Source organism: Suncus etruscus, chromosome 13, assembly GCF_024139225.1.
Source record: "Suncus etruscus isolate mSunEtr1 chromosome 13, mSunEtr1.pri.cur, whole genome shotgun sequence".
In the NCBI taxonomy this organism is placed as follows: Eukaryota; Metazoa; Chordata; class Mammalia; order Eulipotyphla; family Soricidae; genus Suncus; species Suncus etruscus.
Window position 1 is genome coordinate 98,628,480 of NC_064860.1, and position 26,998 is coordinate 98,655,477.

At 53.9% G+C, this 26,998-nt stretch overlaps 4 protein-coding genes across 4 annotated transcripts in view; 2 read left to right on the forward strand and 2 right to left on the reverse strand.

Annotated features, from left to right (window-relative positions):
* TSPEAR (thrombospondin type laminin G domain and EAR repeats) overlaps positions 1–26,998 on the reverse strand; it is an 81,038-nt gene that overhangs the window by 36,492 nt on the left and 17,548 nt on the right. The window lies entirely within an intron of this gene.
* On the reverse strand, positions 926–1,570 carry LOC126025655 (keratin-associated protein 10-8-like). The gene has a single exon (XM_049785450.1). The coding sequence runs from the start codon at positions 1,568–1,570 to the stop codon at positions 926–928; it is 645 nt and encodes a 214-aa protein (XP_049641407.1).
* LOC126026275 (keratin-associated protein 4-12-like) lies at positions 18,099–18,980 on the forward strand. Its single transcript, XM_049785960.1, has one exon. It carries the CDS (start codon positions 18,099–18,101, stop codon positions 18,978–18,980), a length of 882 nt encoding a protein of 293 aa, XP_049641917.1.
* On the forward strand, positions 25,504–26,295 carry LOC126025654 (keratin-associated protein 10-8-like). Its single transcript, XM_049785449.1, has 2 exons — positions 25,504–25,673; positions 25,785–26,295. Exons 1-2 carry the CDS (start codon positions 25,504–25,506, stop codon positions 26,293–26,295), a joined length of 681 nt encoding a protein of 226 aa, XP_049641406.1.

The following is a 26,998-nucleotide window of genomic DNA, read 5'->3' on the forward strand; positions in this document are numbered from 1 at the left end:
CAACGTTGGCATGTAGCAGGTGAGGTCTGCTGAAATGCCACTTCAGAGTTTCTCAGACCGTGAAACTGAGGAAGGACTGTCACCCCAGTGAACGAAGCCAGGGGCAGAGCTCAAGGTCAACGTCCAGAAATTCCGTGTCTCAGCAAGGAGCGATAGAACCAAACAAAGTAAGTGCCCCATTAACCACAGAGCAAGTGGATGGTCTCGGGCTCCTGCCTACTGAACAAGGCAGGCAAGAGAATGGCGGACAGGGAGTTCGCCTTGCACTTGGCCAACCTGGATTCGATTCCTGGCACCACTTAAGAGTCCCAGGAGCCCACGTAGCCCACCTCACTGGGCTCCTGGCCAGAGTGCCCAGGTAGCACCAAGGAAAACAGCCCCAGAACAACAGTCGCCAGCAGGGGTCAGGATGGGCAAGACCTGCACCCTGTCCATGCTGCCTGACCCCCTCTGTCTGGCCAAATGTCCAGCCACGCTTTCCAGGGCTTCCTCCTCCCCCAGGACATTCTGGCTGCAGGACACAGACCAGAACTCAAGGCACATGTCCCCAGCACAGTCACCGTCACAACACAAGATCAGGTTAAGAAAGTTTATTGGGGTCCCAGGTGGGCCAGCAGGATGGAGAGGGGGCTGGTGACCCCGGCAAAGATCATGGGAGTGAGGACAGGGACCCCGCGCAGGAGAGGCCGCTGGGAGATAGGACCCCAGGAGCACCGGACAGTTTCTGGAGACTGGGGTCAGGTTAGGATAGGGCAAACATGGAGCCCTCTGAGGGGGCAGTCACCTTCAGGGTCATATCTGGCCTGAGGATCTTGGGGGGGTGCCCTGGAGCCTGCTGATCCTGAGGGCCACGCCTAGTCAGCTGCAGGACTTCTGGGCTGAGGTGGGCACAAAGTGAGTTGGCGCCAGAGGCCAGGCAGGGGGTTCAGCAGCAGGAGGGCTTACAGGCAGGCTGGCACAGCAGGGACATGCTGGACCCTGAGCGGCAGCAGCTGGGCTGGCAGCAGGGTGAGGGGGCACAGCAGGCGGGCTTGCACGTGGGCTGGCAGATGAGGGACACGCTGGAGCAGGGTTTGCAGCAGGGGGAGCCTCCACAACACACGGGGGTACAGCACAGGGACATGCAGCAGGAGGGCTGGCAGGGGGAGCAGGAAGACTGGCAGCAGGAGTCTGAGCAGGGGGAGCCCCCACAGCACACGGGGGTGCAGCACATGGGCTTGCAGCAGACTGGGGTGCAGCACATGGGCTTGCAGCAGACTGGAGTGCAGCACATGGGCTTGCAGCAAACGGGGGTGCAGCACATGGGCTTGCAGCAAACGGGGGTGCAGCACATGGGCTTGCAGCAAACTGGGGTGCAGCACATGGGCTTGCAGCAGACAGGCATACAGCAGGCCGGCTGACAGGGGGAACAGGAGCAGCAGGAGGGGCCGCAGCAGGGGGGCTCACAGCAGTTCTCCGGGCAGTCGTCCCCCAGGCAGGAGGGGGCGTAGGGGTCACAGGCCTCGGGCAGGCAGGCCCGGGTGTTGTAGCTGAGGTTGCTGGAGCAGACGGACAGGGCGGAGGAGGCCATGGCGGTGGAGGAAGGAGTGGATGTGTGAGTTGGGTGAGTGCAGGGGAGAGCGTGTGTGTGAAAGAGTGTGTGTGCTGTGGCTTTTATACCCCTGCTCTCCTGTTGTCCCTGCCAGCCCACTTCCTCTTCCTGCTGGGGGCACGGGGCTGTTTGTTATCTGTGGAGACCCAGCTCGTAAACTCATTCCTGTGTCCCTCAGGGCATACCCGGGGGATCACCTGGCAGGTCTCAGAGCAGTGAAGGTGGAGTGTCTGACACACAGACAGGCCTCTAACAGTCTCCCGAGAAGCCCGCCAGCCTGCTGTGCCGCCTCACTTTGTGCCATCAGGGTGCCCCCTCATCCACGCTTGCCACGTAGCAAGACCACCTCACCCAGATCAGCCACTCCGCTAAGACAGTCGCCTCAGACACCCTCGTCCCATAACCACAGTGACCAGTCAGTCTCCAGTCACCTCAGCCACACAGCGAACATCCACAATCCCTTCATCTCTACCTGACGCCATCCAGTCCCCTCAGCCAGTCCCGACCGTGCCCGCTGTCGCCTGGGCCAGAAACTGCGGCCATACTTGGCAAGTCACACGTGCCACAGCCAGTCACTTCAGCTACCCCACATGCTCCACACCAGTCACCTCAGCCGTATCTGCCCACATAAGTCACTTCAGCCATAACTGCCCACTGTCACTTCAGCTACAGCCCACATTCACAAAGACGAGGGGTCATTCCGCTTCTCCCACCGCACTCGCAGCTGGCAGGTGCTACTACTGCTTGATCTCTGCCTTCCGGGACCCCTTTCTGTGGGCCAAGATGCCTGTTACTCTGAGGAGTCCTGGGCACTGGAGGAGGCTGTCCCTGTCTTCCCAGGCCCGAGGATATGATCCCTGACATTCTGGGGACTCGAGTGTTGTTGTCACTGAGTTATGCCCCGCAGGTGCTTGACGGGCACTGCCACGAGCTGGCCTGACGCTCTGCTGGTCCCGGTTCTTGAGTCCCGTCCCTGAGTGCTCCTGTCCTGCTGCTGATTCCTGGCTGTGGCTCAGACTGAACCTTTCCCCTTGGAGGTGATTTTCTAGCCTCTGTCAAGCGGGAGAGACATGCCCCTAAACGGTGCCCTTTTCACCTGCGCTGCAGCACAGGCTCTAAGCCGTGTTTCATCTGTTGGAGCACCATGCCCTTGACCTCAGGCATGTTTTCTTTCTGACATGGCACAGGAACCCCACCAGACCCTGGCCTCCCTTCCCTGCTATCTCTGTGCCTCAGAGGTCTGGGCACATTATGTGCTTTCCGGCCTTTCACAGACTCGCAATGTGATATCTGCACGTAATCAGTGAGTGCTCTGCCTGTCCAGTGTTTTTAGAGTGTTGGCTGATGGGTTCCGCGTCCCCAAGTGTCCATTCAAAACATGGCTCCCTGACTTCTCATCCTTCATCGCCCAGAGTTTCTGCATGGTCTGTACAACTCTCCTGGAGGGGAGACGAGCTCAGCCTCCCTACACATCATCACTGGGTCCCTCATATTTCTAAGCTACGTAAGAGTCAGACCCCCTGGGAACAGCCTGTCAAGGACCAACTGCTGGGAAGTGGTGACATGATGCAAGCCAAGTGGCATCGGCCTTATTTGCCCATCCTGTCAGAGATGCATCCATCCCTCAGTCCCTGGCCTTCGGAAGCCCCTGCACCCGGCACACACTGTTCTTGCATCGTTGCGTCTCCAAGGCCTGGACAGGTGGCCAGAACTGCAGGACCACAGATCTTCCCCTTCATGCCGCCTTCCCAGGTCTTAGCTGCAGCTTGAGCTCTTGTCTTCTATTGCTCTGACCAGTCCTCGCTGTGACTGGTGTTTGGCTCTGACGTCGGCTAGGGAGCCACACCCGGCAGTGCTTAGGAATCATTTGGCCTCAGTGCTTGGGGTTCCAAGGGGTGCTGGGAATGGAAGCTGGGTCTCCCATGCCAAGGCTGCGCTCAGGTCTGGAGCAGCGTCCGCAACCCTTGACCATGAGTCCTGTCTGTGCATCTCCTGAGTTTGTTGTGACGGCGCTCACTGGAGAATGGGCTGGGGCCAGGTCAGTCTGTCAACAGGCACAGTAATGACAGGGTTTCCCACATGCACGTGCCCATAGGGAAATGGAAGCTGTTGCCAGCAACACCCCAGCAGGAGTATAAAAGGGGGCAGAGCACAGGCTCATGCACACTCACCCTGCACTCAACCCGCACTCGCCCTCACACTCCTCCCGCTCCTTCTTCTACCCGCCATGGCCTCTGCCCTGTCCGTCTGCTCCAGCTCCTTGAGCTACAACACCCGGGCCTGCCTGCCGGAGGCCTGTGACCCCTACGCCCCCTCCTGCCAGGGGGACGACTGCCCGGAGAACTGCTGTGAGCCCTCCTGCTGCGGCCCCTCCTGCTGCGGCCCCTCCTGCTGTGCCCCCAGCTGCTGTGCCCCAACTCTTCTCTGCAGCCCCATGAGCTGCGGGCCCTGCTGCAGCTCCTGCTCCCCATCCTGCGGTTCCTGCTCCCCCTGCCAGCCGGCCTGCTGTATGTCCCTCTGCTGCAAGCCCATGTGCTGCGCCCCAGTCTGCTGCAAGCCCATGTGCTGCGTCCCAGTGTGTTGCAAGCCCATGTGCTGCACCCCAGTCTGCTGCAAGCCCATGTGCTGCACCCCTATGTGTTGTACCCCTGTTTGCTGCAAGCCCATGTGCTGTGCCCCAGTCTGCTGCAAGCCCATGTGCTGCACTTCCACATGCTAAAGCCTCATTTACTTTGGGGGCTCCTCCTGCAAGACCTCCTCATGTTCCCTCTGCTGTAAACCCTCTTACAGTGTCTCCGTCATCCGTAAGCCCGTATGCAAGCCTGCCTGGTGTGACCTCCTCAGTCCAGAAGTCCTATGTAGCTCATGATGCTGTGTCCCCTCTGAGCTGGGGTGCTGCCTGTCTCCCTGGGTTTCCTGATTCACAGCGGGGCATCTTTAAGCCCGCTGGCAGCCGGCCAGGGCATTGCGCTTCTGGCTTCACGCCCTGCCCCCAATCGATGTGCCCTGCCGGCCTCAGCCGGCAGTGACCCCGAGAGGCCAGCCGGGCAGCCTCAGTGTCTGCAAGCAGAAGCCCGAGTTCCAGGAAGAGCTCCAGATTTCCAGGCACCCTGATGGATGGGCAGGTGGAGGCGCTGCCCCCCAGCCCCGGCCTGGCCAGGTTGGCAATAAACCTTCCCTAAAGCAAACTGCAAAGACTCGCTCTCTGACTGGCAGCGAACGCCCTCCTCCAAGGCCACTGAGGCAAAGGGTGGACCCTGGGCTGTGCAGGCAGGAGCACAGCTGCCTTTCTCATGGACTCGCCGGGGCGTGGGCTCCTGTGGGATGTCACTCAGGCAAAGTCAAGTCCCACTCTCGGCACATGACAGGCTGAGGGCTCCCTGCCCCTCATAAGGGCGCTGTGGGGCTCCTTGTCCCTCACATGGGCAGACTGAGGAGCTCCCAAGCTCTCACAAGGGTGACTGAGGGGCTCCCTGTCCCTTACAAGAGTGGGTTGCGGGGCTCCCTGTCCGTCATAAGGGTGAATGAGGGCTCCCTGTCCCTCACATGGGCAGACTGAGGGGCTCCCTGTCCCTCACAAGGGTGGGCTGAGGAGCTTCCATTCTCACATGGGCGGACGTTGTGCTCACCCCTGCACCCCCCCCCGCCCGCACAACACCCTGAGGAACCTGACTGGGGCTGTTCTTGGGGCATCAAGACCCCCAGTTCCCTCAGGGAATGAAGCACTGAATCTCAGAGACCCTCAGAGCTGAAGCATCTGGGCATGTGAGGCGGGAAGGAGAATGCATGCGGCCGACTCATGGGGCATAGTATGTCTGGAGCCAGCAGAGCCCCCCCCCCCGCCCACCCAGGCCTCACAGGACTCCCTGTCTGGGTGCAGAAACAAAGGCAAGGCCCAAGGGCAAGGACGTGGGTGATCCATGTCCACAGCAGGCCACAGGCGCTCCACCTCAGAGCTGGCAAGTACCAGGGCGCTCCTTTCTGCTCTTCCCTTCCTCAAACACCTCAGCGTGGAAACTGGACGCCATGGACACCCCTGAGCAGACTCAGCAAGAGGTGCAGAAAGTCAGAAGGACATTCCCTAAAGAAACCGCCTCAGCGCTCCAGGGGCCCGAGGAACAGACATCCCACAGGAAACGAGAAAAACTCCCATACACAGCGAGAGAAACTTCCCACAGGAAGTAGTTACACAAGAAAATGTTCTTTGACCAAAGCTCAAGACTTCTTTATTTTTATTGTTTTGAGGGGTTTTTGGGGGCCACACCCGTTGATGCTCAGGGGTTACTCCAGGCTATGCACTCAGAAATCTCTCCTGGCTCAGGGGACCTTATGGGACACCGGGGATCGAACCACGGTCCGTCCGGGGTCAGCACATGCAAGGCAAGCGCCCTACCGCTGCACTAGTGATCAGGCCCTCAACACTTACTTTTTTTTTTTTTTTTTGGTTTTTTGGGTCACACCCGGCGGTACTCAAGGATTACTCCTGGCTGTTTGCTCAGAAATAGCTCCTGGCAGGCACGGGGGACCATATGGGACACCGGGATGCGAACCAACCACCTTTGGTCCTGGATCGGCTGCTTGCAAGGCAAACGCTGCTGTGCTATCTCTCCGGGCCTAACACTTACTTTTAAAAAGAGCTACAGAAAGGGCCCGGAGACATAGCACAGCAGCGTTTGTCTTGCAAGCAGCCGATCCAGGACCAAAGGTGGTTGGTTCGAATCCCAGTGTCCCATAGGGTCCCCCGTGCCTGCCAGGAGCTATTTCTGAGCAGACAGCCAGGAGTAACCCCTGAGCACCGCTGGGTGTGGCCCAAAAACCAAAAAAAAAAAAAAAAAAAGAGCTACAGAAAGGGCCAGAGTTATAGAACAGCAGGTAGGGGTTTTTGCCTTGCATGTGACCGACTTGAGTTTGATCCCGGCTGAATTCAGGAGAAACCACTGAGTGAGGACCACAGAAATAAAAAAAAAAAAAAAAAACAAGAGTTAAAAAAGAATTTAAATGTAGGCAAATCAAAAGGAGTGAGATCCAGGGCCAGTGGGAAAACAGACCCTGGTCTCATGGGTGAAGAAAGATTAAATTACTAGAAAAATAAGTACCTTTAAGTCAACACTTGAGGATCATTTTCCAGGAAAATACAATTGCTGAAATCAATGTAGGTGAAGCAAATAGACGGTTGACAAAAGCCATGATGAAGAGAAAATAAATGAGGGTACACTGCATAGTCATGCCAGCCCCGGGGACAGACCCTTGGAAAGTTCGGTGATGGTTCTTCCAGGCCTCGGGCAGTGGCACTGCACTAGGATGGGGGACATGAGGAGTGGGGTCCTGGAACTGGGACAGCTGCCGCAGCCTCGCCTCAAGATGCAAGCCAGGTTGAAAGGCTGCACCCAGGTCCCCGAGAGCGAGCATGTGGGAGGCAGGTTCGGCCACTGCACGCAACCACATTCCACACAAAAGGAAAAAATCAGCGCAGTGGATTTCATTAAAATCAAAAACTGTGCTTCAAAAGGTGTGTGAGTCCCACAGCACACCCGAGGATGACTCAAAGGGAAAACCCAGCGCCCTCATCAGCGAGGAGGCGGAGAAGTCAGACCACCAAACAAGCTCTCTTCACGACAGACACGCACACACCCCATGACCCAACGTCCCCTCCTGGCTGCTTACCCAGGAGAGGCAGAAGCGTGTCCGCACAGGCTCACTCCCTTTGCACAGAACTGTCTTCACTAGCCTTGGATGTGCACGGACAGCCGAATGCACACACAAGCTGTATCGGATCCACACAATGAGGCACAACTGCAGAAAGAGCCGTGGGTGAACACAGCCACAGAGATGGAAAGGAACTGTGGCTGAGGAGACGGTGAGAGTTCGAGAGATAGACCTGGGCTAGAGATCTGTCCCTCAGGATGGCAGGCAGGCAGGCAGACAGAGAGATGAGAAGACACACACAGGCATCTGGACTCGGGTAGAGCGCCACTGCAGTTAGCTCAGAGAAATAAATCTGCCTAATTCATCCTGTGTGATACTCTGGAAACCCTACCTCATCTACATCTGGAGGAAAAATCTGCTTGGGGCTTTGCAGAAGTTGGATCTGGCTATGCAAAGATCCTGAGAAACTTGGATTGTTTTGCTTTGCTATGTTTTTGTTCTGGAGACCATTCCCAGCAGTGATCAAGGCTTACTCCTGGCACTGTGCTCAGGTATCACTCGTTGAGCACAGGGGACTATACCGGGTTCCAGGGATCAATCCACATAGACCATGAGCAAGGCAAGTGCCCTTCCCATCCTAATCTCTCTGGCCCCTAGGGTGGAAAACTTTGAGAGTGATGGGGTTTCTTTCTCTTGCTAGGAGGTATGGTGAATGGATGTACGTATCCCTAAGTTGAGCAAACAGATGTTTGTAAAGGATACGTTTCACAATCTATCAAACATGCCTCTAAGAAGCCATCTTTTTTTATTTCTGAACACACCCTCCAGAGGACTTGCATGACCCCTGGCAATGTGCGTGCCCCCTGGTGCTGACTCCTTGCACCAATTCTCGAGAGCTCACCACGCCCCACCTTCCCAGTCTGAGCTAGCGAGGTCTCACCTGCAGATTTGGTCAGTGTGCTGACACCATGCAAACTTCGCAAAGTCAACAAATCAGGGCTTGTTTTTGTTTCCAGGGAGATGATTAAACATTAATCACTTGCCGGCTCCATATGTGAGCAAAGAACTTGTGTTTGGAGTACGTGATATGTTTCTACAAATCAATAAGGAAGGTAAATAACCCTGTAAATAAGGCAAGCGTCTGATTTTACAATTTGAAATCATTTCACAATCCACATTGCGCAAGAGAACAGATAATGTGTAGTTGGGATGAACGCAGTGATTGACAGCATGATGAAACTTAGAATAAGTCAGTATACAACACAGGTGTTATTCACAGATAGTAGGGTGAGCAATGGGAGCCCCAATCTCATGAGTGAGGGGGAAGGTGGGGTGGTGGGAACTCTCAGAAGAAGTGGGAAAGCTGAGAAACAGAATTGTCATTCTTGAACATTCTGGAAAGTTCGACATCGTAAAAAATAAGCAAATAAAAACAAACCCAAAATGCCTCTGGACTACAGACCATTACCCCCAGCTACACTGTCAATCAAGAGGGGGCAGAAATGGATGTTTTGCTCGTGCTCGACAGAAAAAATCATCTCCCGTGACCCAGATCCAGCAAGATACCAGAGGGAACCTCTCAGCACAGTCAGACTCCAGAGAGAAAACATCTGATATTCTGGAGAGAAGAGAGTTGGGGGTCGAGAGGAGAGGAGAGATGGGGAGGCAGAGGGGGTGGTGTTCAGTTGGGGGAGAGGCAGCTCAGGCCAACCTCAGAGGAGGCGCTGGTGGGGTGGGAGGTTCCCAGCATGAAGCTGTTCACTGCTGACCAGATTGGGAAGCAAGTTGAACAGAACTCAGGAATGAAACGGATCAGGGCTTGGGGACAAACTGAATGACAGATACAGAAATGAGCAAAGAAAAAAAATCAAGAAAGAGGTCTGCCCTGGGGGGAACAAGGCAGATCCAGACAGGGATCTCACTCCCTAGCTGAAAGGAGCTTGTGAGGAGGGGGAGATGGGGAGGGAGACATTGTCCCATCTGAATCAAGATTGAGGACAAGAGTGAACACATCCCATGGAGCTGTGAGGGGACCAGAGAACTGGGTTGGAAGCTGGCAAGGGGCCATAACTGACACCCGGCAGGGTGCCAGTCCTGGCCCAGGGGAATGGGCAGGGCATCTGTGTCCATGGAGCCATCGGAGCGAGCTGCGAGTGTCACTTTTGATGTTAGCAGATCCCCTGGAGAAACTAACACGATGCCCTCCGTGGACACTCTCCCCGCCCCTGCAGCCAGAGCAGCTTCGGGCGCTGCCAGCATTAGAGCCCACCAAGGGCCTGGCTGGTACCAGTGTCTCAATGCATGGCTGTGGCTCAGGGCACGCAGGGGGCAGAGATGTCTACTGGGGACTCTGATGAAACATAGCACTCCGAAGGGGGAACATGACCCCAGAACAGGAGCTCCTCTTCTCTCTCCTCCTCTTCTTCCTCCGCCTCTTCCTTCTTACTCTTGCACGCACCTCCTCACACCCTCATCCCTCACTCTCACCCCTACAGACCTTCAACCCAGTACACTCACCAAGAGATGCCCTCACCCACTCCCTCCTTCGCCCTGTGTCTGTCTGCTCCATCAACCTCAGCCACAACACCTCTGACCCCCACACCCTCTCCTGCCAGGGGAAAGACTGCCCCAAGAACTGCTGTGAGCCCCCGCCGCACCCCCTCCCTCTGCACTCTGACTCTCCTCTGCACCCCCATGAGCTGCTCCAGCTCTTGATCCTCAGCTTGCGGGGTGCCTGTCTGCTGCACTTCCATCTGCTATAAGCCCATGTGCTGTACCCCATGTGCTATCAGGGCTCCCTCTGCCAGGACCCCTCGTGCTCTCGCTGCTGCCGATTGTCCTCCAACCAAATCTCCCTCATCTGCCAGCTTCTGGGACCAGGTGTTCAGTGAATGACTAGTGGGGAAGTTGGCAATGCGCGGAAAAGGAAGGCTACAAGTGCCTCAGAGGCCACACGGGACAGTCCTCAGTGTTCTTCTCTTCTGGGCTGGACTTTGGGGCTGGAGATGCAATAAGGGTGGCAAAGGCAGGCAGCAAAGAGAACTGTGAGGGCCTCACCGCACACGCCGGCCACACTCAGCGCTTGCTAGGAGGACTGGCAGAAAATGATTTTGTCCCCAGATGTCTGACAGGCTTCGTCATATGTGGCACCTCATGTTATGATGGAAATTTATGATGTGTACGCTTGATTTTATATTGACTCATAGCAAGCGCTTTAAAGAGATGATCTTGCTTGTGGATGGAAAGTTTTAAAAGCTGCCCACCCTCTCTGCACTTAGGTTGAACTTTCCTGTTCCAAGCTAAAAGTTACTGATTTTAGGAAATGCCCCAGAGCCGGACTGATAAGATAGACAGTGTGCATGTGCTCCCACATTGCTTAAGCATGAAAGAAGTAACACTGAGTTTGCAGTGAAGTCCTACGAAAGCAGGCTCTTGGACCCCTGAGCTTTGTCTCAGGTTTAAGGTGCTTGCTTAGCCTAGACCAGGGTTTTCAAACAGGGGCCAGTTCACTGTCCCCCAACTGTTGGAGAGCTAGACTATTGTTTAAAAATTAAACTATGGCGGCCAGAGAGATAGCATGGAGGTAAGGCATTTATTTGCCTTGCATGCAGAAGGATGGTGGTTTGAATCCAATATGGTCCCTCGAGCCTGCCAGGAGCGATTTCTGAGCATGGAGCCGGGAGTAACCCCTGAGCACTGCCCAGTGTGACCCAAAACCAAAAAAAAAAAAATTAAACTATGGGGGGCTGGAGAGATAGCATGAAGGTAGGGTGTTTGCCTTGCATGCAGAAGGATGGTGATTCGAATCCTGGCATCCCATATGGTCCCTGGAGCCTTCTAGGAGCGATTTCTGATCGTAGGGCCATGAGTGACCCCTGAGTGCTGCCGGGTGTGACCCAAAAACCAAAAAAAAAAAAAAAATTAAACTATGAACAATTTGCTATGCATGCTACACATATCTTATTTTGAAGTAAATAAAAAACAACACAATTACAACAAGGGACGGAGTGGTGCAGTGAGCGGTAGGGTGTTGGCCTTTCACACGCTAACCTAGGATGGACCTGGGTTTGATCCCCCAGTGTCCATATGGTCTTCCAAGGCAGAAGCAATTTCTGAGCTCATAGCCAGGAGTAACCAACCCCTAAGCGTCACAGGGTGTGGTCCAAAAGGTAAAACAAAACAAAACAAAAACAATTAGAACAAATACAAGATTTAAAATGAAGAGCAAGTCAAGTTAAATCTGCAAACCTACCAGTATTTCAATGGGATCTATGGGCCTGCTTTTGGCCAGCATAGTTTGAGGACCCCTGCTAGAGACTGAAAGGAGTTGAGAGGGGGAGAGGAGGGAGTCAGAGATGATGGGGCACATCCAACATGAGCAATGCATGCTGGGACAAGTCAGCTACTAAGCAGGACAGGCAGTGGTAGCAAAAACAACCGGCAGGCTGGATAAATGTCCTTGGTGGGCCCCATGTAGCCCATGGGCCATCGTTTGAGGACCCCAACAGACCCACTACTCTGATCAACCGGTGAAAATTAAGACCTTCCTGTTCTTCTGCCAGAGTTTGTCTCCATGTGCTTGATTAAATGAACTCTATGTCACACTAGGGTTAGTGACCACACCCAGCTTGGGACAGTCACTGGGAAAATAACTCAGGGGATTCATCAAGATGACAGAAACCACCATCCATAACTGACAACATCGCTCAACGAGGAGCTGACAACGGGGAACAGCAAACCCAGGCTGGTCACATTTTAGTACATAACGTGTTCATTTTTTGAGAAAATTGACAAGACATGCATGTTTATTCCCAAGGGAAAAATGCATGTCTTGAAGAATCCAACAAATGGAACTTCCTAGATGGGTTCTATAGCCTTGGTGCATTCTAAAACTTACCACAAATAAAAAAGACATAAGGGTCAGAGCAACAACACAGTAGTAAGGGTGTTGGCTTTGCACGTAGCCAATCCCAGTTCAATCCTCAGCATCGAATATGGTCCCCAGAGGCTGAAAGGAATGATTTCTGAGCACAGAGCCAAGAGTAACTCGTAAGCATTGTTGGATGTAGCCCAAAAAATAAAAAAAAAAAAAACAAAAGACAGAGCCCAAGTCCTGAGAGGAACCCCCAAGAATTATATCTCACCAGACAGAGCGTCAGCACTGAGGCAGAATTTACATGAAGGTAACCAACGGGAATTCCAGGGCTGAAGGTACAGAGCCTGAGATGAAAACCTTGCCACAGAAAACAGGCTCTTTCTGGGATCCATTCATTGTCAGAAAAACCAGGCTCAATGAAGCAGCAGTTGTGGCCGCACCAGACAGCGGGAGGATATGACAAATGTTAAAGGGGACCAGGAAAGCAGCTCAAGGCCTGGAGTTCACATCTGCATGCATGAGGTTTCAAATCCACAGGCATTGCCTGGGTGGCCCCTCAGCTCCTCCAGGTAGGTGCCACTAGTGACTGAGCACCTCTGGGCCAGTGGCCACTGCAGCAAGGGATACCAGGTCCAGCAGATAACACACCCTACGGCCTAAATCCCCAAACTCCTAATGCCAAATAATCCAAGTATGAAAAATCCTATTTAGGAAAAAAGAATATACAAATCTCTTAGCATATGTCCATTTACATTGGGGGGGGGGCTTACTTGAGAAACAAAAACAGCAGAACTTCCCAAGGGCATGTGGTTCACGAAGGGGCTGCTTTGCAGCAAGGACTTTCCCAAAGTCCACTTCGGAGAAAGGGAGTGAGCCAGCACTTCCGGTGTGTGGCCTGCACAGACCCCACCTTCCAATGCCAAGTCCTGCCTAGACCACCACATTCCCCCTACAGCCTGCACTGACCATGCCCCTTCTAATGTGTAGCCTGCGCTGACCCGCCCCTTATTGGGCATAGTCCGGCATAGACCACGTCCCTTCCCTTACAGCCTACACTGACCACTACCCTTGCTCTACCTTTAGAACCTGCATGATCACATGTTGCCTGCTCTGACCACGCCTTTTGCCCTGTTCTCCCTGCACTGACCACGTCCCTTCACCTCCCCTGTCTTGCCCTGTGTCCAGCCCCTACCCTGCACATGGCCTGTGCACATCCCAGGCTCTCAGCCTCAGTCTCTGCCCGAGAGGCCTCACACAGGACCCCAGAATTTGCTCACGGGGGCCAGTCGACTGCCCTGATGGTGACAGAGAGGGAGCCTAGAGGAGGTTGGGCAAGCCGCCTCTCCGGTACCAAACATGCACCCGCACAACTGCCCAGCAGGTACCAGGAAACAGCAGAGACATCAACACCTGCTCTCGTTGCATCTGGCACACGCACAGGTCAGGTGCCCGCGCCTGCCCCAAGCAGGAAGGGCCAGGCAGGGCCAGCTGGGACCAGGAAGAAAACATCCCCGTGGGGGTATAAAAGCTGCAGCCGGGATGTGCACGCTCAGTCCACGCTCACTCCTCAGCCACACGCACACATACACAATCTCACTCTCCTCCTCACCTGCCATGGCCTCCGCCCTGTCCGTCTGCTCCAGCAACCTTAGCTACAACATTCGGGCCTGCCTGCCCGAGGCCTGTGACCCCTACGCCCCCTCCTGCCTGGGGGATGACTGTCCTGAGAACTGCTGTGAGCCTCCCTGCTGCAGCCCCTCTTGCTGTGGCCCTTCCTGCTGTGCCCCCTCCTGCTGCGGCCCCACTCTCCTCTGCACCCCCAGCTGCTGTCCTCCCAGCTGCTGTCCTTCCAGCTGTTGTGCCCCCAGCTGCTGTGCCCCCAGCTGTTGTGCCCCGACTCTCCTCTGCAGCCCCATGAACTGTGGGCCCTGCTCCAGCTCCTGCTCCCCATCCTGCTGCTCCTGCTCCCCCTGTCAGCCAGCCTGCTCTACCCCCGTTTGTTGCAAGCCCATGTGCTGCACCCCAGTCTGTTGCAAGCCCATGTGCTGCACCCCAGTCTGCTGCAAGCCCATGTGCTGCACCCCAGTCTGCTGCAAGCCCATGTGCTGCACCCCAGTCTGCTGCAAGCCCATGTGCTGCACCCCTGTGTGCTGTGGGGGCTCCCCCTGCCAGGCACCCTCATGCTCCCCCTGCTGCAAGCCCTGCTCCAGCGTGTCCCTCATCTGCCAGCCCACGTGCAAGCCTGCCTGCTGCGCCCTCGCCCTCTGCCAGCCCAGCTGCTGCTGCTCAGGGTCCAGCATGTCCCTGCTGTGTCGCCCCGCCTGTAAGCCCGCCTGCTGCTGAACCCCCTGCTCGACCTCCAGTACCCAGTCAGGCTCCTGTTTACATTGCTGGAGCCATAAGCCCAGCCTGGGGTTTCTGCCCAGACCCACCTCCCCTGCAGGCTGGGGAGGCCCTGCATGCGGCCCACCTGCCCATCTGCTGCAAGCAGGCGCCCCAAGGTCCTCTCCTCCTTCTGGGTGGGAGGTGCTCTGTGCATCTGTGTGACTGACATGCACGCTCACCAATAAAGCTGCTGACATCCTGTAAATGGCTCTGAGTGTGGATCTCTCAGGCACTGGCCAGCTCAGCGCTGGCCTGGGAACGCCATGCACGTCTATCCGGTCAGGGCCACAGGGCCAGCTGCTCCTTTCTGCCTCGCTGTCCCCTCGGCCCTCACCCACTGCCTCCGTGCCAGGAGCTAAGACCCTCTGCTCTAGGTCCGGCCCAACTGTTCAGACCCACCACGAGGCGGGACTCGCTTTGAGCCTGTCGGGGAACCAGGCCCTCAGGGGTTCTCGGCTAGAGGCCCCCACGGAAATGTCCCAGGCCCCTGGGAATATGGAGGCTCCGTGTCTGTGGGGTCTGGTGAGGAGGGGCCTATGGTATGTTCATCAGCCTCAGGGGCCCCACACAGCACCCAGACCCTGGCAGACACTGATGTGAGGGCCGGGATCCCCGGATTTTGCACTCTCTTAGAACAGCAGGACCATGAGCAGCCTGCTCTGAGAAAGTGGCCAGCCTGGGGCAGGGGGAGACACTATAGGAGGGACAGCAGTGGTCTGGGGGACACAAAGGGGTCTAGTGGTGGGAGAAAGAAAAGAGGACAAGGGGCATGATGGAGAGCTGGAGCTGCACACAGGATGTCATATGAGTTCACACATGCACTCGTGTATAGTGGACTCATGTGCATCATGTACATGGGACTCACATGCTTACAGGGGCACTCAGGTATATAGGATTCACACGTAAAATCATGAGCTCTCATGTATGACTCATGTGCATTCATAATGGGACTCATGTGTACTCCTGTATACGGGACTCACATATACATTCATGTGTATGGGACTCACTGTATCATGTAATGGGATTCATGGGAAGGGGGCACAGTCAGAAAAACATCTATGGAAGGTGAGGAGGGAAAGCAGTCTGATCGCAGTTATGATAGAAATGCATTCTTAAACATAAATAACTAAACTATTGTAAACCAATTACTTCATTTACTAAAAAAGGAATGGAAGGAGAACAAGAAAACCATTCAGGGCCGGGCGGTGGCGCTGGAGGTAAGGTGCCTGCCTTGCCTGCGCTAGTCTAGGACGGACCTCGGTTCGATCCCCCGGCGTCCCATATGGTCCGCCAAGAAGCCAGGAGCAACTTCTGAGCGCATAGCCAGGAGTAACCCCTGAGCGTCACAGGGTGTGGCCCAAAAAAAAAAAAAAAAAAAAAAAAAAATTAAAAACAAAAAACAAAAAACAAAAAACAAAAAAAAATTAAAAAAAAAAAAGAAAACCATTCAGTTGTAAGCAAGCAATTTGAAGTAAATTATTATGTTCCAATACATGCTCATACATGTATATGGGACTCATGCATGCTAACGTACACAGAGCTGCATCTGTGCTCTGGTGTGAAGTATACAGTATTGCTCAAATATGCCCTCACATAAGGGTTGTGCATGTGCTTACATACAAGTTCATGTATACTGTACATGTGCCCAGATATGCCCTCGCATATGCAACTGCACTGTCAGGGTCTTGGCCTCAGTGCCTGCCAGTAGGCGAGGGATGCAACGGAGACTTCATAGCCATCACACAGACATAGGGGCCAGGGCAGGGCAGGATCTCAAAGATGTGGCCATGTGTCATCTAAAACAGGCTAAATCAGGCTGGAACTGACCTGAATGGACTGGAACAGGCAAGAACAGACTAGAACAGGCAAGCACAGGCTGGACCAGAGCAGAACTGACCAGCACAGATCTAAACACGTTGGAACTGAGCAGATCAGACCAGAACAGGCTGGGATAGACTGGAACGGATCAGAACAGACTGGAACTAGCCAGACCAGAACAGAACAAGTTGGAACAATCTAGAATAGTCCATTAGAACAGACCAGTACAGGTTGGAACATACCAGAACTGACCCCCAAAAAGTTGGAACTGACCAGATCAGAGCAGAGCAGGCTGGGACTGGCTAGAACAGACCAGCACAGGCTGCAATGTGGAAGAGACCAGAATTGAACAGAACAAGAAGGAACTGACAAGATGACACCAGAATAGGCTTGAACAGGCTAAAAGAGACCAGAACAGACAAGAATAGACCAGAAATGACCAGAACAGACATGAATAGACCAGAAATGACCAGAACAGACTAGGACAGACCAAAACTGACTAGAACAGACCAGAAAAGGCCAGAAGAGACCAGAATAGACCAACAAAGGCTAGTATAGACTGGAACAGACCAGAACAGACTAGAAAGTTTGGAACAGACTGGAAGAGACCAGAACTGACCAGAAAAGGCCACAACTGACTGGGACAGACCAAAACTGACTAGAACAGACCAGAAAAGCCTGGAAGAGACCAGAATAGACCAAGAAAGACTAGAACAGACTGAAATAGACCTAAACAGACCAGAAAGGTTGGAAGAGACTGGAACAGACCAGAACTGACCAGAAAAGGCCACAACAGACTAGGACAGATCAAAATTGACTAGAACAGCCAGAAAAGGCGGGAAGAGACCAGAACAGACATGAAGAGACCAGAGCAGACATGAAGAGACCAGAAAAGACCACAACAAACAGAGACAGACCAAAACTGACTAGAACAGACCAGAAAAGGCTGGAAGAGACCAGAACAGACATGAAAAGACCAAGAAAAGACCACAACAGACTGGGAAGACCGAAATGGAAAAGGCTGGAAGAGACCAGAACAGACTGCTACAGATACAAACAAACCAGACAGGTTGCAACGAACTGGAATAGACTCAAACAAACTAAAATAGACCAGAATAGGACAGAATAGACTCAAAAAAAGCAGACCCCCCCCCCCACAAAAAAAAAAATAGTCCAGAAGAAACTAGAACCGACTGGAACAGGCTGCAAAAACCAAGAACAGATTCAAACAGACTGGATTGGCCTGAAACATTCTAGAACTGAACAGACTAAAAAAAAAAAAAAAAGACATGACAAGAACTGGCCAGAAGACACCAGAATCAACTAGAGCAGACTGGAACAAGCTAGAAAAGACTGGAAAAAGATGCACTGGACTAAAATAGGTTGGATTGGGCTGAACAGACTGAGATAAGTCAGACCTAACCTAGCTCCATGTGGTGGGTCTCAGACTGAGGATATAAGAGATCCAGGCCTTGGGCATAGCAGTTGCAGAGAGTGACCCCAAAACTGCTTCTCGCCTTCAGGTACCTCACAACTCTGGGGTAGGTCATGCGGGGCCCACAAAGCCCTGCCACCACTTCCTCGGACACACAGGCAGGATACGCACCAGCCATGACTCACTCACTACCGAAGCTTCAGTGCTGACACCAATAAGGAAGGGGCAAGAAGGCCTCGTGAGACAGAGCTGGTCTGGGTATAAAAGCCGGGATCCCCGACACCCCACATTCTCTCACTCACTCATTCACTCTCTCACATTCACACTCACTCTCCTCCTCGCCCGCCATGGCCTACTCCACTCTGTCCGTCTGCTCCAGCGACCTCAGCTACAACACCCGGGCCTGCCTGCCCGAGGCCTGTGACCCCTACGCCCCCTCCTGCCTGGGGGACGACTGCCCGGAGAACTGCTGTGAGCCCCCCTGCTGCGGCCCCTCCTGCTGTGGCCCTTCCTGCTGTGCTCCCTCCTGCTGCGGCCCCACTCTCCTCTGCACCCCCAGCTGCTGTGTCCCCAGCTGCTGTCCTCCCAGCTGCTGTCCTCCCAGCTGCTGTGCTCCCAGCTGCTGCGCCCCAACTCTCCTCTGCACCCCCAGCTGCTGTGCCCCCAGCTGCTGTGCTCCCAGCTGTTGTGCCCCAACTCTCCTCTGCACCCCCATGAGCTGTGGGCCCTGCTCCCCCTGCCAGCCGGCCTGCTGTGTGTCCCTCTGCTGCAAGCCCATGTGCTGCACCCCGGTTTGCTGTAAGCCCATGTGCTGTACTCCTGTGTGCTGTGGGGGCTCCCCATGCTCAGACTCCTGCTGCCAGTCTTCCTGCTCCCCCTGCCAGACAGCCTGCTGTGTGTCGCTCTGCTGCAAGCCCATGTGCTGCTCACCCATGTGCTGTGGGGGTTCTCCCTGCTCAGACTCCTGCTGCCAGTCTTCCTGCTCCCCCTGCCAGCCCTCCTGCTGCATGTCCCTGTGCTGCACCCCCGTGTGCTGTGGGGGCTCCCCCTGCCAGGCGCCCGCATGCTCCCCCTGCTGCAAACCCTGCTCCAGCGTGTCCCTCATCTGCCAGCCCACGTGCAAGCCTGCCTGCTGCGCCCCCTCGCCCTGCTGCCAGCCCAGCTGCTGCCGCTCGGGGTCCAGCATGTCCCTGCTGTGCCGGCCAGCCTGTAAGCCCGCCTGCTGCTGAACCCCTTGCCCGTTCTCTGGCACCCAGTTTGATTCCTGCTCACATCACTGGAGCCAGAGGCCCAGCCTGGCGTCACTGCCTAGACCCACCTCCCCTGGCCTAGGTGTCCCGTCTGCTGCAAGCAGGCGCCCGAAGTCCTCTCCTCCCTATGGGTGGACGGTGCTCTATGCACCTTGGTGACTGACATGCACGCTCACCAATAAAGCTGCTGACTGACATCCCTGTGAATGGCTCTGAGTGTGGATCTCTCGGGCACTGCACAGCTCGGCCCTATCTGTGTGCAGGCTTTGGGGGGCAGTTTTGATGCAAAACTTGCGGAAGAATGTAGCACCGCACGTTGAACACCCAGGGTAGGGGTCTTAGGGTGTCGGTAGGAAGACACCCCCAGACCCAACGGCTGCCTGCTTAAGGGAGACCCATCTCTAGGGCTCCAAGCAGCTGACTGATGCACCTCTCTTTCACTGGTCAGTTTGAGGCACTCCTGGCCTTGCCCACTTGGGCCCCAAAGCAGAACACAAAGGTGTCCTTCCACAGGTGGGCTCCAGGAGCTCCCCTTAGGACTCAAGCACTAAGGCGAGCCCCTCGTGGGACCAACAGGGAAGACTCACGGGCCCCGGGTGGGGCCAGGCAGGGCAGCAGAGGGACCAAGGGCCAAAGGCTACTGGACCATTTCCAGGGAGAAGACATTTGGGTGCACCAGAGTCACAGGGATCCCCTCGCAGGGAAGACCTGCTGGTGTCCAAGGTCTCCACGGTAGCCATCAAGCCCAGCGCTGTGGCCTCCAGGTGGGCAGATCCCTCGAGGGCCTGCAGGACTCGGGACACTGGGCAGGAACAGAGAGAGACCCTGCCTTGGCTCCTGCCTGAACCCCCACCCCTCTCGAGGCCACGACAATGCCATGCCTCTGCCTCTGCCTAAGGCCATGCCCAATGGAGCTCATTATCAGGCTCCGCCCCTTTCCGAAGGCTCTGTCCAATCCAGTCCATTTACCAGGCCCCACCCACACTCCCTCCCTCTGCCTAAGGCCACACCCAGCTCCCCAGAACTATCAGGCCCAGCCCATGTCCTCCCCTGACCCTCTGCCCAAGGCCACGCCCAATATCAACCAAAATCCATCAGGCCCCGCCCCTCAGTCCAAGGTCCCTCCCAAACTGTTGCATTAAATAATTAACGATGGTGGTGGATAGTGAAGGATGGATGTGGGTGGTGAAGGAATTTTTCTCTGCCATCCCAGGCCACGTGGCTCCGCAATCCCCATTCAGCTGGCGGGTCCCAGGTTTAGGTGAACGGCGGAATCACTCATCCAGAGACAGGCATCAGGAAGCATCAGCTTTATTCATGCCCTGTGCACCACATGTGTGGCCTCTATCATAACCTTTTAAGCATTTGCTATTCTTAGCTAGCCCTGCATCTTAACTCCTTTCAGCCATCTTCCATTTGACCTCCATGCTGGCCAAAGACCAAAAGACCCCCAATCCCCTGGGTCAAAGGCCTTATCTACCTTTTCCAAGACCCCTCCCAGGAATGGGCGGGGTCTTTCAGGTAAGGTCAAGTTACCTAGGGAGAATGGAGGGATGAGGCTTCACCAAACCAGTCCCAGAATATTCAGGCCCTGCCATGTCCCCCACTCTTCTGCTAAGCCTTCTCCCCTCCCAGCCCGTATCTCGCATGGCCCTGGCGCCTGCACCCAAGGCCCGCCCAACCCACCCAAGAATCTCAGGTCCCACCCTGTCCCCACCCTCATGCCACTGGCCACACCCATCCCTTCTCTAGGACCCGCCCTTTCTGTCCCGTCCCCCTCTCTGGGGCCTGCATTTGATCCTAGACAAGTATGACCTTTTCTTTCTGCCTTCCTTTCTTTTACTTCTTCCTTCCTTCCTTCCTTCCTTCCTTCCTTCCTTCCTTCCTTCCTTCCTTCCTTCCTTCCTTCCTTCCTTCCTTCCTTCCTTCCTTTCTCTCTCTCTCTCTCCCTCCCTCTTTCTCTCTCTCTCTTGTGATATATTTTATTTGCAATTGAATCACTGGGAGATACAGAGCTAAAATGTTGTTGATGGTTGAGTTTTTCAGTCATATAATATTCCAACACTCTTCCCTTCACTGGAGGACTTTCCCACCACCAATGTCCTCAGTTTCCCACCCCAGACTGCCTCCGTGGCAGGCACTAGCTCTTCTTCCCTTTTAGATACTGTGGTTTGTAATTTTGTTATTGAGGGCTGATCACTTCATCTTCTTTGAGCACTGAGCTCTTGTCCAGAGTGATCACTTCCAACTCATTGTCACAGCGCTTCCTTCTCTGACCTAACTGCATCCCCTGCTCTTTGTGACAAGCTTCCTCCCATGGACTGGTCCTTCTCCTGTTCCTCTTCTCTACTGGAATATTACTACCATCTTATCTTCTTTTTGGGGGGGGAGGGGATCACACCTGGCAGCGCTCAGGGGTCACTCCTGGCTCTATGCTCAGAAATCGCTTCTGGCAGGCTCAGGGGGACCACATGGGATGCCGGGATTCGAACCACCGTCCTTCTGCATGCAAGGCAAACGCCTTACCTCCATGCTATCTCTCCGGCCCCTTATCTTTTTTTTATATCCCACAAATGAAGGCGATCATTCTATGTCTGTTCCTATCCCTTTGACTCATTTCATTCAACATAATACTCTCCATATTCATCCATGGATAAAAAAAATCATGACATTTTCCTAAAATCTGCATAATACTCCATTGTGTAGATGTACCATAGTTTTTTATCAACTCATGTTCTCATGCACTTGGATTGTTTCCACATTCTGTTTATTGTGAATAATGCTGCAATGAACATAGGAATGCAGAGGGCTTTTCTGTGTTGTTTTTGGGACCCTCATGTATATTCTCAAGAGCAGTATTACTGGGTCATATGGAAACTCAACTTATAGTTTTTGAGAATATACATCTTGTTTTTATTTGGGGGGGGGGCGGGTCACACCCGGCAGAACTCAGGGGTTACTCCTTGCTCTGTGCTCAGAAGTCACTCCTGGCAGGTTCAGGGGACTATATAGGATTCCAGGATTTGAACCACCTTCCTTCTGCATGCAAGGCAAACACCTAACCTCCATGCTATCTCTCCAGCCCCTTGTTTTCTAAAAAGGCTGAATCAGTTGACACTGCCCCATCAGTGAATGAAAGAACCTTTTTCCCTGCATCTGTGCACCTGTGGTTGTTCTTTTTTTTTTTTTTTTTTTTTTTTGGTTTTTGGGTCACACCCGGCATTGCTCAGGGGTTGCTCCTGGCTGTCTGCTCAGAAATCGCTCCTGGCAGGCACGGGGGACCATGTGGGACACCGGGATTCGAACCAACCACCTTTGGTCCTGGATTGGCTGCTTGCAAGGCAAACACTGCTGTGCTATCTCTCTGGGCCCAGGTTGTTCTTGTTCTTTGTGATGTGGGCCAGACTCCATGGTGTACTGTAGATGATATCTCATTGTTTTGATTTGCATCTCCCTGACTGATAATGATATGGAGCATTTTTTTCACGTGCATTTGGCCATTTTAATTTTATCTCTGAGGAAGTTTCTGTTCATCTCTTTTCCCTATTTTCTTTATGGAGTTGGATGTGTTTTTATTTTTTATGAAGTTCTACCAGTGCCTTGTATATCTTGGATATAACTCCATGTCATGTGGCTGTTGGGTAAATAATCTATACCGTTCCATAAGCAGCTTTTGCATCCTGGTCACTGTTTCTTTCACAGTGCAGAAGCTTCTTGATTAAATATAGTCCCATTTGTTTATTTTGTTTTCCACTTGTTTGGTATGTGATGTTTTTTCCTTGAAGATGCCTTTAGCTTAAGTATCATGGAGAATCCTACCTACATTTTACTCTATGCAATTTATGGATTCAGGTATGATATCAAGGTATTTAATCCAATTTGATTTGATTTTTTATTTGTTTGTTTTTGAGTCACACCTGGCAGTGCTCAGGGCTTACTCCTGGCTCTGCGTTCAGAAATTACTCCTGGCAGGCTCAAGGGAGCATATGAGATGCTGGGATTCAAACCACCATCCATCCTGGGTCAGCTGCATGCAAGGCAAACACCCTACCACTGTGCTATCTCTCCAGCCCCTGATTTGATTTTTGTGCACATAACTAGAAACAGGTCTGAATTCATTGTTTGTTTGTTTGTTTTTTGCATGTAGCTGAGCAGTTTTCCCAGCACCACTTGTTAAAGTGGCTTTCCTTGCTCCAGTTCAAATTTTTTGCTCCTCATAGAAGATTTTCTGGTCATAGACTTAAAGTTGTGTCCCAGGATCTCAAACTCTATTCCACTGATGTGAAGGTCTGTCTTGATTGCAATACCATGTCCTTTTAATTACCAACACTTTGTAGTACAGTTTGAAGTTGGGAAAAGTGATTCCTCTCATCTTCTTATTCTAAGGATTGCTTTAGCAATTATTGGGGGATTGTAGGTATCTCTTCCCCTAACGCCTTAAATTTTCTGTTGAAAGGTTCATCACACCGGGATTACAAGGCCTCCTCACAAAAAAAACAAAAACAAAAACAAAACAAGGACTCCCCACACCCTGGTGGGTGGGGATATAGAGGAAAAAGAAAAGAGTCTGGCTGGAGGAAAGAGAGGAAGAAAGAGGCAGAAAGCCAGAGGAGAAGGTGCAGAGAGGAAGCTGCTTGGAAAAGGCTTAGCATAGAAGCCATGTGAGGAAATGCACATGGCGGGTAGGGCCACAGAATAAACTGAACTGAGCTGTCTCTGATGAAACTTTGACTGCTTGTGATTATTTCTCCACCATTATCCCTCATCTTCAGACCCACTGGCCAAAGGGCCTAGAAGTGCTGTGCTATGAAAGGCCTCACCCAACTCTAGGACTTTATATTTTATATTAAAACAACAGGGGGGTGTTATTGTTCCATTTGAATTTCAGAAATATTTGATCTGTTTCTTTGAAAAATACCATGGGGGCCGGAGAGATAGCATGGAGGTAAGGCGTTTGCCTCTCATGCAGGAGGTCATCGGTTCGAATCCCGGCGTCCCATATATGGTCCTCCCGTGCCTGCCAGGAGCAATTTCTGAGCCTGGAGCCAGGAATAACCCCTGAGCACTGCCGGGTGTGACCCAAAAACCACAAAAAAAAAAAAAAAAAAAAAAAGAAAAATACCATGGGTATCAACATAGGAATTGCATTGAATCTATACAATGCTTTGGGGGACAATTGCCATTTTAATGCTGTTAATGCTCCCAATCCTAGAGCAGGGAAAGTATTTCCGTTTCCTCGAGTCCTTATTTCATAGTTTTCTTTGTCGAGGTCTTTCACTTCTTTAAATTGATTCCAGGTAAAAAGAAAAAAAATTGATTCCAGGTACTTAATTTTCTGAGGCACATCTGTGAATGGAAGGTTTTCCAACACCCCATTCTCCCCCTTCATTAAATGTACCAAGGAAAGCCATAGACTTTGCTACTGAGTTGGTAGCCTGCCAGTTTACCACCTAGATCTATTGTTTCTAGAAGTTCTTCTTGGAGTCTTTAGGCCAATACTTGGTCCCAAGACACTCCTGTATCACTGGGCCTGCAGGGTCGTGGGGAGGGACCCCTCTGAGGTATAGATGCGCCCCTCTGCGCTGGTTTTGGTGCCCAGCCCCATCCCAAGTCCCTGGGGGTCCTGTGCACAGTCAGTGGAGGGCTTAGGGTCCCAGCTCTGCAGCATCCGCGTGGGCACCTGGGCAGGCCCCACTGTTCAGTGAAAGCTGGCCCAGGGGTGAGAGCTGGAGGGAGTTGGTGGGGAGGGGCACCAGGAGGTGCCCCAGCTCCCGGGTGGCTCCGCCCGGGTACGTGTGCATCTTCCTAGCCACCCTCCTACTAGGTCCACTCAGCCCTGGGGCTGTGCAGGCGCGACAGGCCTGAGGGGGCTTCGGATGGAGCTCAGAGGCTGTGACTGGGAGGCTCGTGGGTCTGTGACAGGCCATAGCAGTGGGCAGATCCATGGCTGAAGGCTCAAGATTCGCACAACTCCACACCCCAGTTAAACCTCAGGGGTGATCGGAAAGCCATGGGGAGGGCCGGCAGCATGGATGGGTTCCAGGATCCTCAAACTCGCTCCCAGGGTGACGCCCAGCTGCCATTTTCCACAGAGGTGGGATGGGAGGCTCCCCAGCACCACCCCTCAGGACCCACACCCTCAGGCTGGAGAGACGCTCTCAAGATTTTCCGTGCTTGTCTGGTGTGAAGCTCAGATCTAGCCCAGTCTCTGCCTTATAGGGCCAGGGTTCCCTTCTGAGCAGGGCCAAGAAGAGCCCGTAAGCACAGCCAGGTGTGACCCAAAACCCCCAAACAAAGCAACACAAGGTGATGAGTCACCTCAGGAGGACACAAAATTATTGAGTCCACAGGGCCCAGCAGCAGGAAGGAGGCACGTGAGTCTGGTGGGGGGACTCACCCCGGTCTATATAAAAGGGGAATCCCCGACACCCCACATTCACTCACTCACTCGCTCACTCACTCACTCACACACTCATACTCACCCTGATCCTCCTCACCCACCATGGCCTCCTCCGCCCTGTCCGTCTGCTCCAGCAACCTCAGCTACAACACCCGGGCCTGCCTGCCCGAGGCCTGTGACCCCTACGCCCCCTCCTGCCTGGGGGACGACTGCCCGGAGAACTGCTGTGAGCCCCCCTGCTGCGGCCCCTCCTGCTGCGGCCCTTCCTGCTGTGCTCCCTCCTGCTGCGGTCCCACTCTCCTCTGCACCCCCAGCTGCTGTGCCCCCAGCTGCTGTGCTCCCAGCTGCTGTGCCCCCAGCTGTTGCGCTCCCAGCTGTTGTGCCCCAACTCTCCTCTGCAGCCCCATGAGCTGCGGGCCCTGCTCCAGCTCCTGCTCCCCATCCTGCTGCTCCTGCTCCCCCTGTCAGCCAGCCTGCTGTACCCCCGTTTGTTGCAAGCCCATGTGCTGCACCCCAGTCTGTTGCAAGCCCATGTGCTGCACCCCAGTCTGCTGCAAGCCCATGTGCTGCACCCCAGTCTGCTGCAAGCCCATGTGCTGCACCCCAGTCTGCTGCAAGCCCATGTGCTGCACCCCAGTCTGCTGCAAACCCATGTGCTGCACCCCAGTTTGCTGTGGGGGCTCCCCCTGCCAGGCGCCCTCATGCTCCCCCTGCTGCAAACCCTGCTCCAGCGTGTCCCTCATCTGCAAGCCCACTTGTCAGCCCGCCTGCTGTGCCCCCTCTCCCTGCTGCCAACCCAGCTGCTGCCGCTCGGGGTCCAGCGTGTCCCTGCTATGCCAGCCTGCCTGTAAGCCCTCCTGCTGCGCTTCGGAATCAGCCCAAAAGACCTGCTGATTGTTGAGCTCTGTGCCCCAAGCCAACATCCCACTCAGCTGCTCCATCTCAGGATACCTGGACCCTCTGCTGAGCCCTGACCTTCCCTCACACCATCAGGGGCCCTTCGGTGGTCCCTGGGGCCTTGAATTTGTTCCTCTCTGAGAAGAAACGACCAACAAATCCTAAAGGGAGTGAGCATGAATGGAGGTTCCCTGCAGGCTGCTCATGGCCTTTGATGTGCCTGTATCTCTTGCTATAACAATAAAATATTTGTGCTGAGTGATTTGTGCTATGTATGCATCTCTTCTTTGTATGAATCCCTGCCTCCCCCCCACCCCGCACACACACATCTGGGCCTTGAGTTTGGTAGAAATTTCCAGAATATGAGCTAGAAGAAGGGCAGGTCACTTTCCCACATCCCAGTCAAAAGCAGTTGGTGCCAATCTGACAGCTGAGGCTTGAGGTTTCTGTTCCCTCTGCCTGCGGCTGCCTCACCACGAGGGCATCAGGGCTGGCAAGGAGCCAGGGGATGGGCAGGAAAAACAAACAGCCCCAGGGCCTCACACAGGCTCAGGTAAACTGGAAAGCAGCAGGTCCCCATATAGGAGGGTTGGAAGTGCAGCGTCCAGCACCCAAGGAGATAGGCATCTACAGTACCCAGCACCCTTGGACATAGGTGCCAACAGTGCCCGCCAGTACCCTCAAACACAGTCGCCTACAG

Excerpts from the sequence above, each read along its gene's own strand:
- LOC126025655 (XM_049785450.1), bottom strand. The coding sequence starts at position 1,570 with ATGGCCTCCTCCGCCCTGTCCGTCTGCTCCAGCAACCTCAGCTACAAC.
- LOC126026275 (XM_049785960.1), top strand. The coding sequence starts at position 18,099 with ATGGCCTACTCCACTCTGTCCGTCTGCTCCAGCGACCTCAGCTACAAC.
- LOC126025654 (XM_049785449.1), top strand. The coding sequence starts at position 25,504 with ATGGCCTCCTCCGCCCTGTCCGTCTGCTCCAGCAACCTCAGCTACAAC. Across the intron at positions 25,674-25,784 it reads TGCTGCGGCCCTTCCTGCTG|CCCAACTCTCCTCTGCAGCC; the intron begins TGCTCCCTCCTG and ends CAGCTGTTGTGC.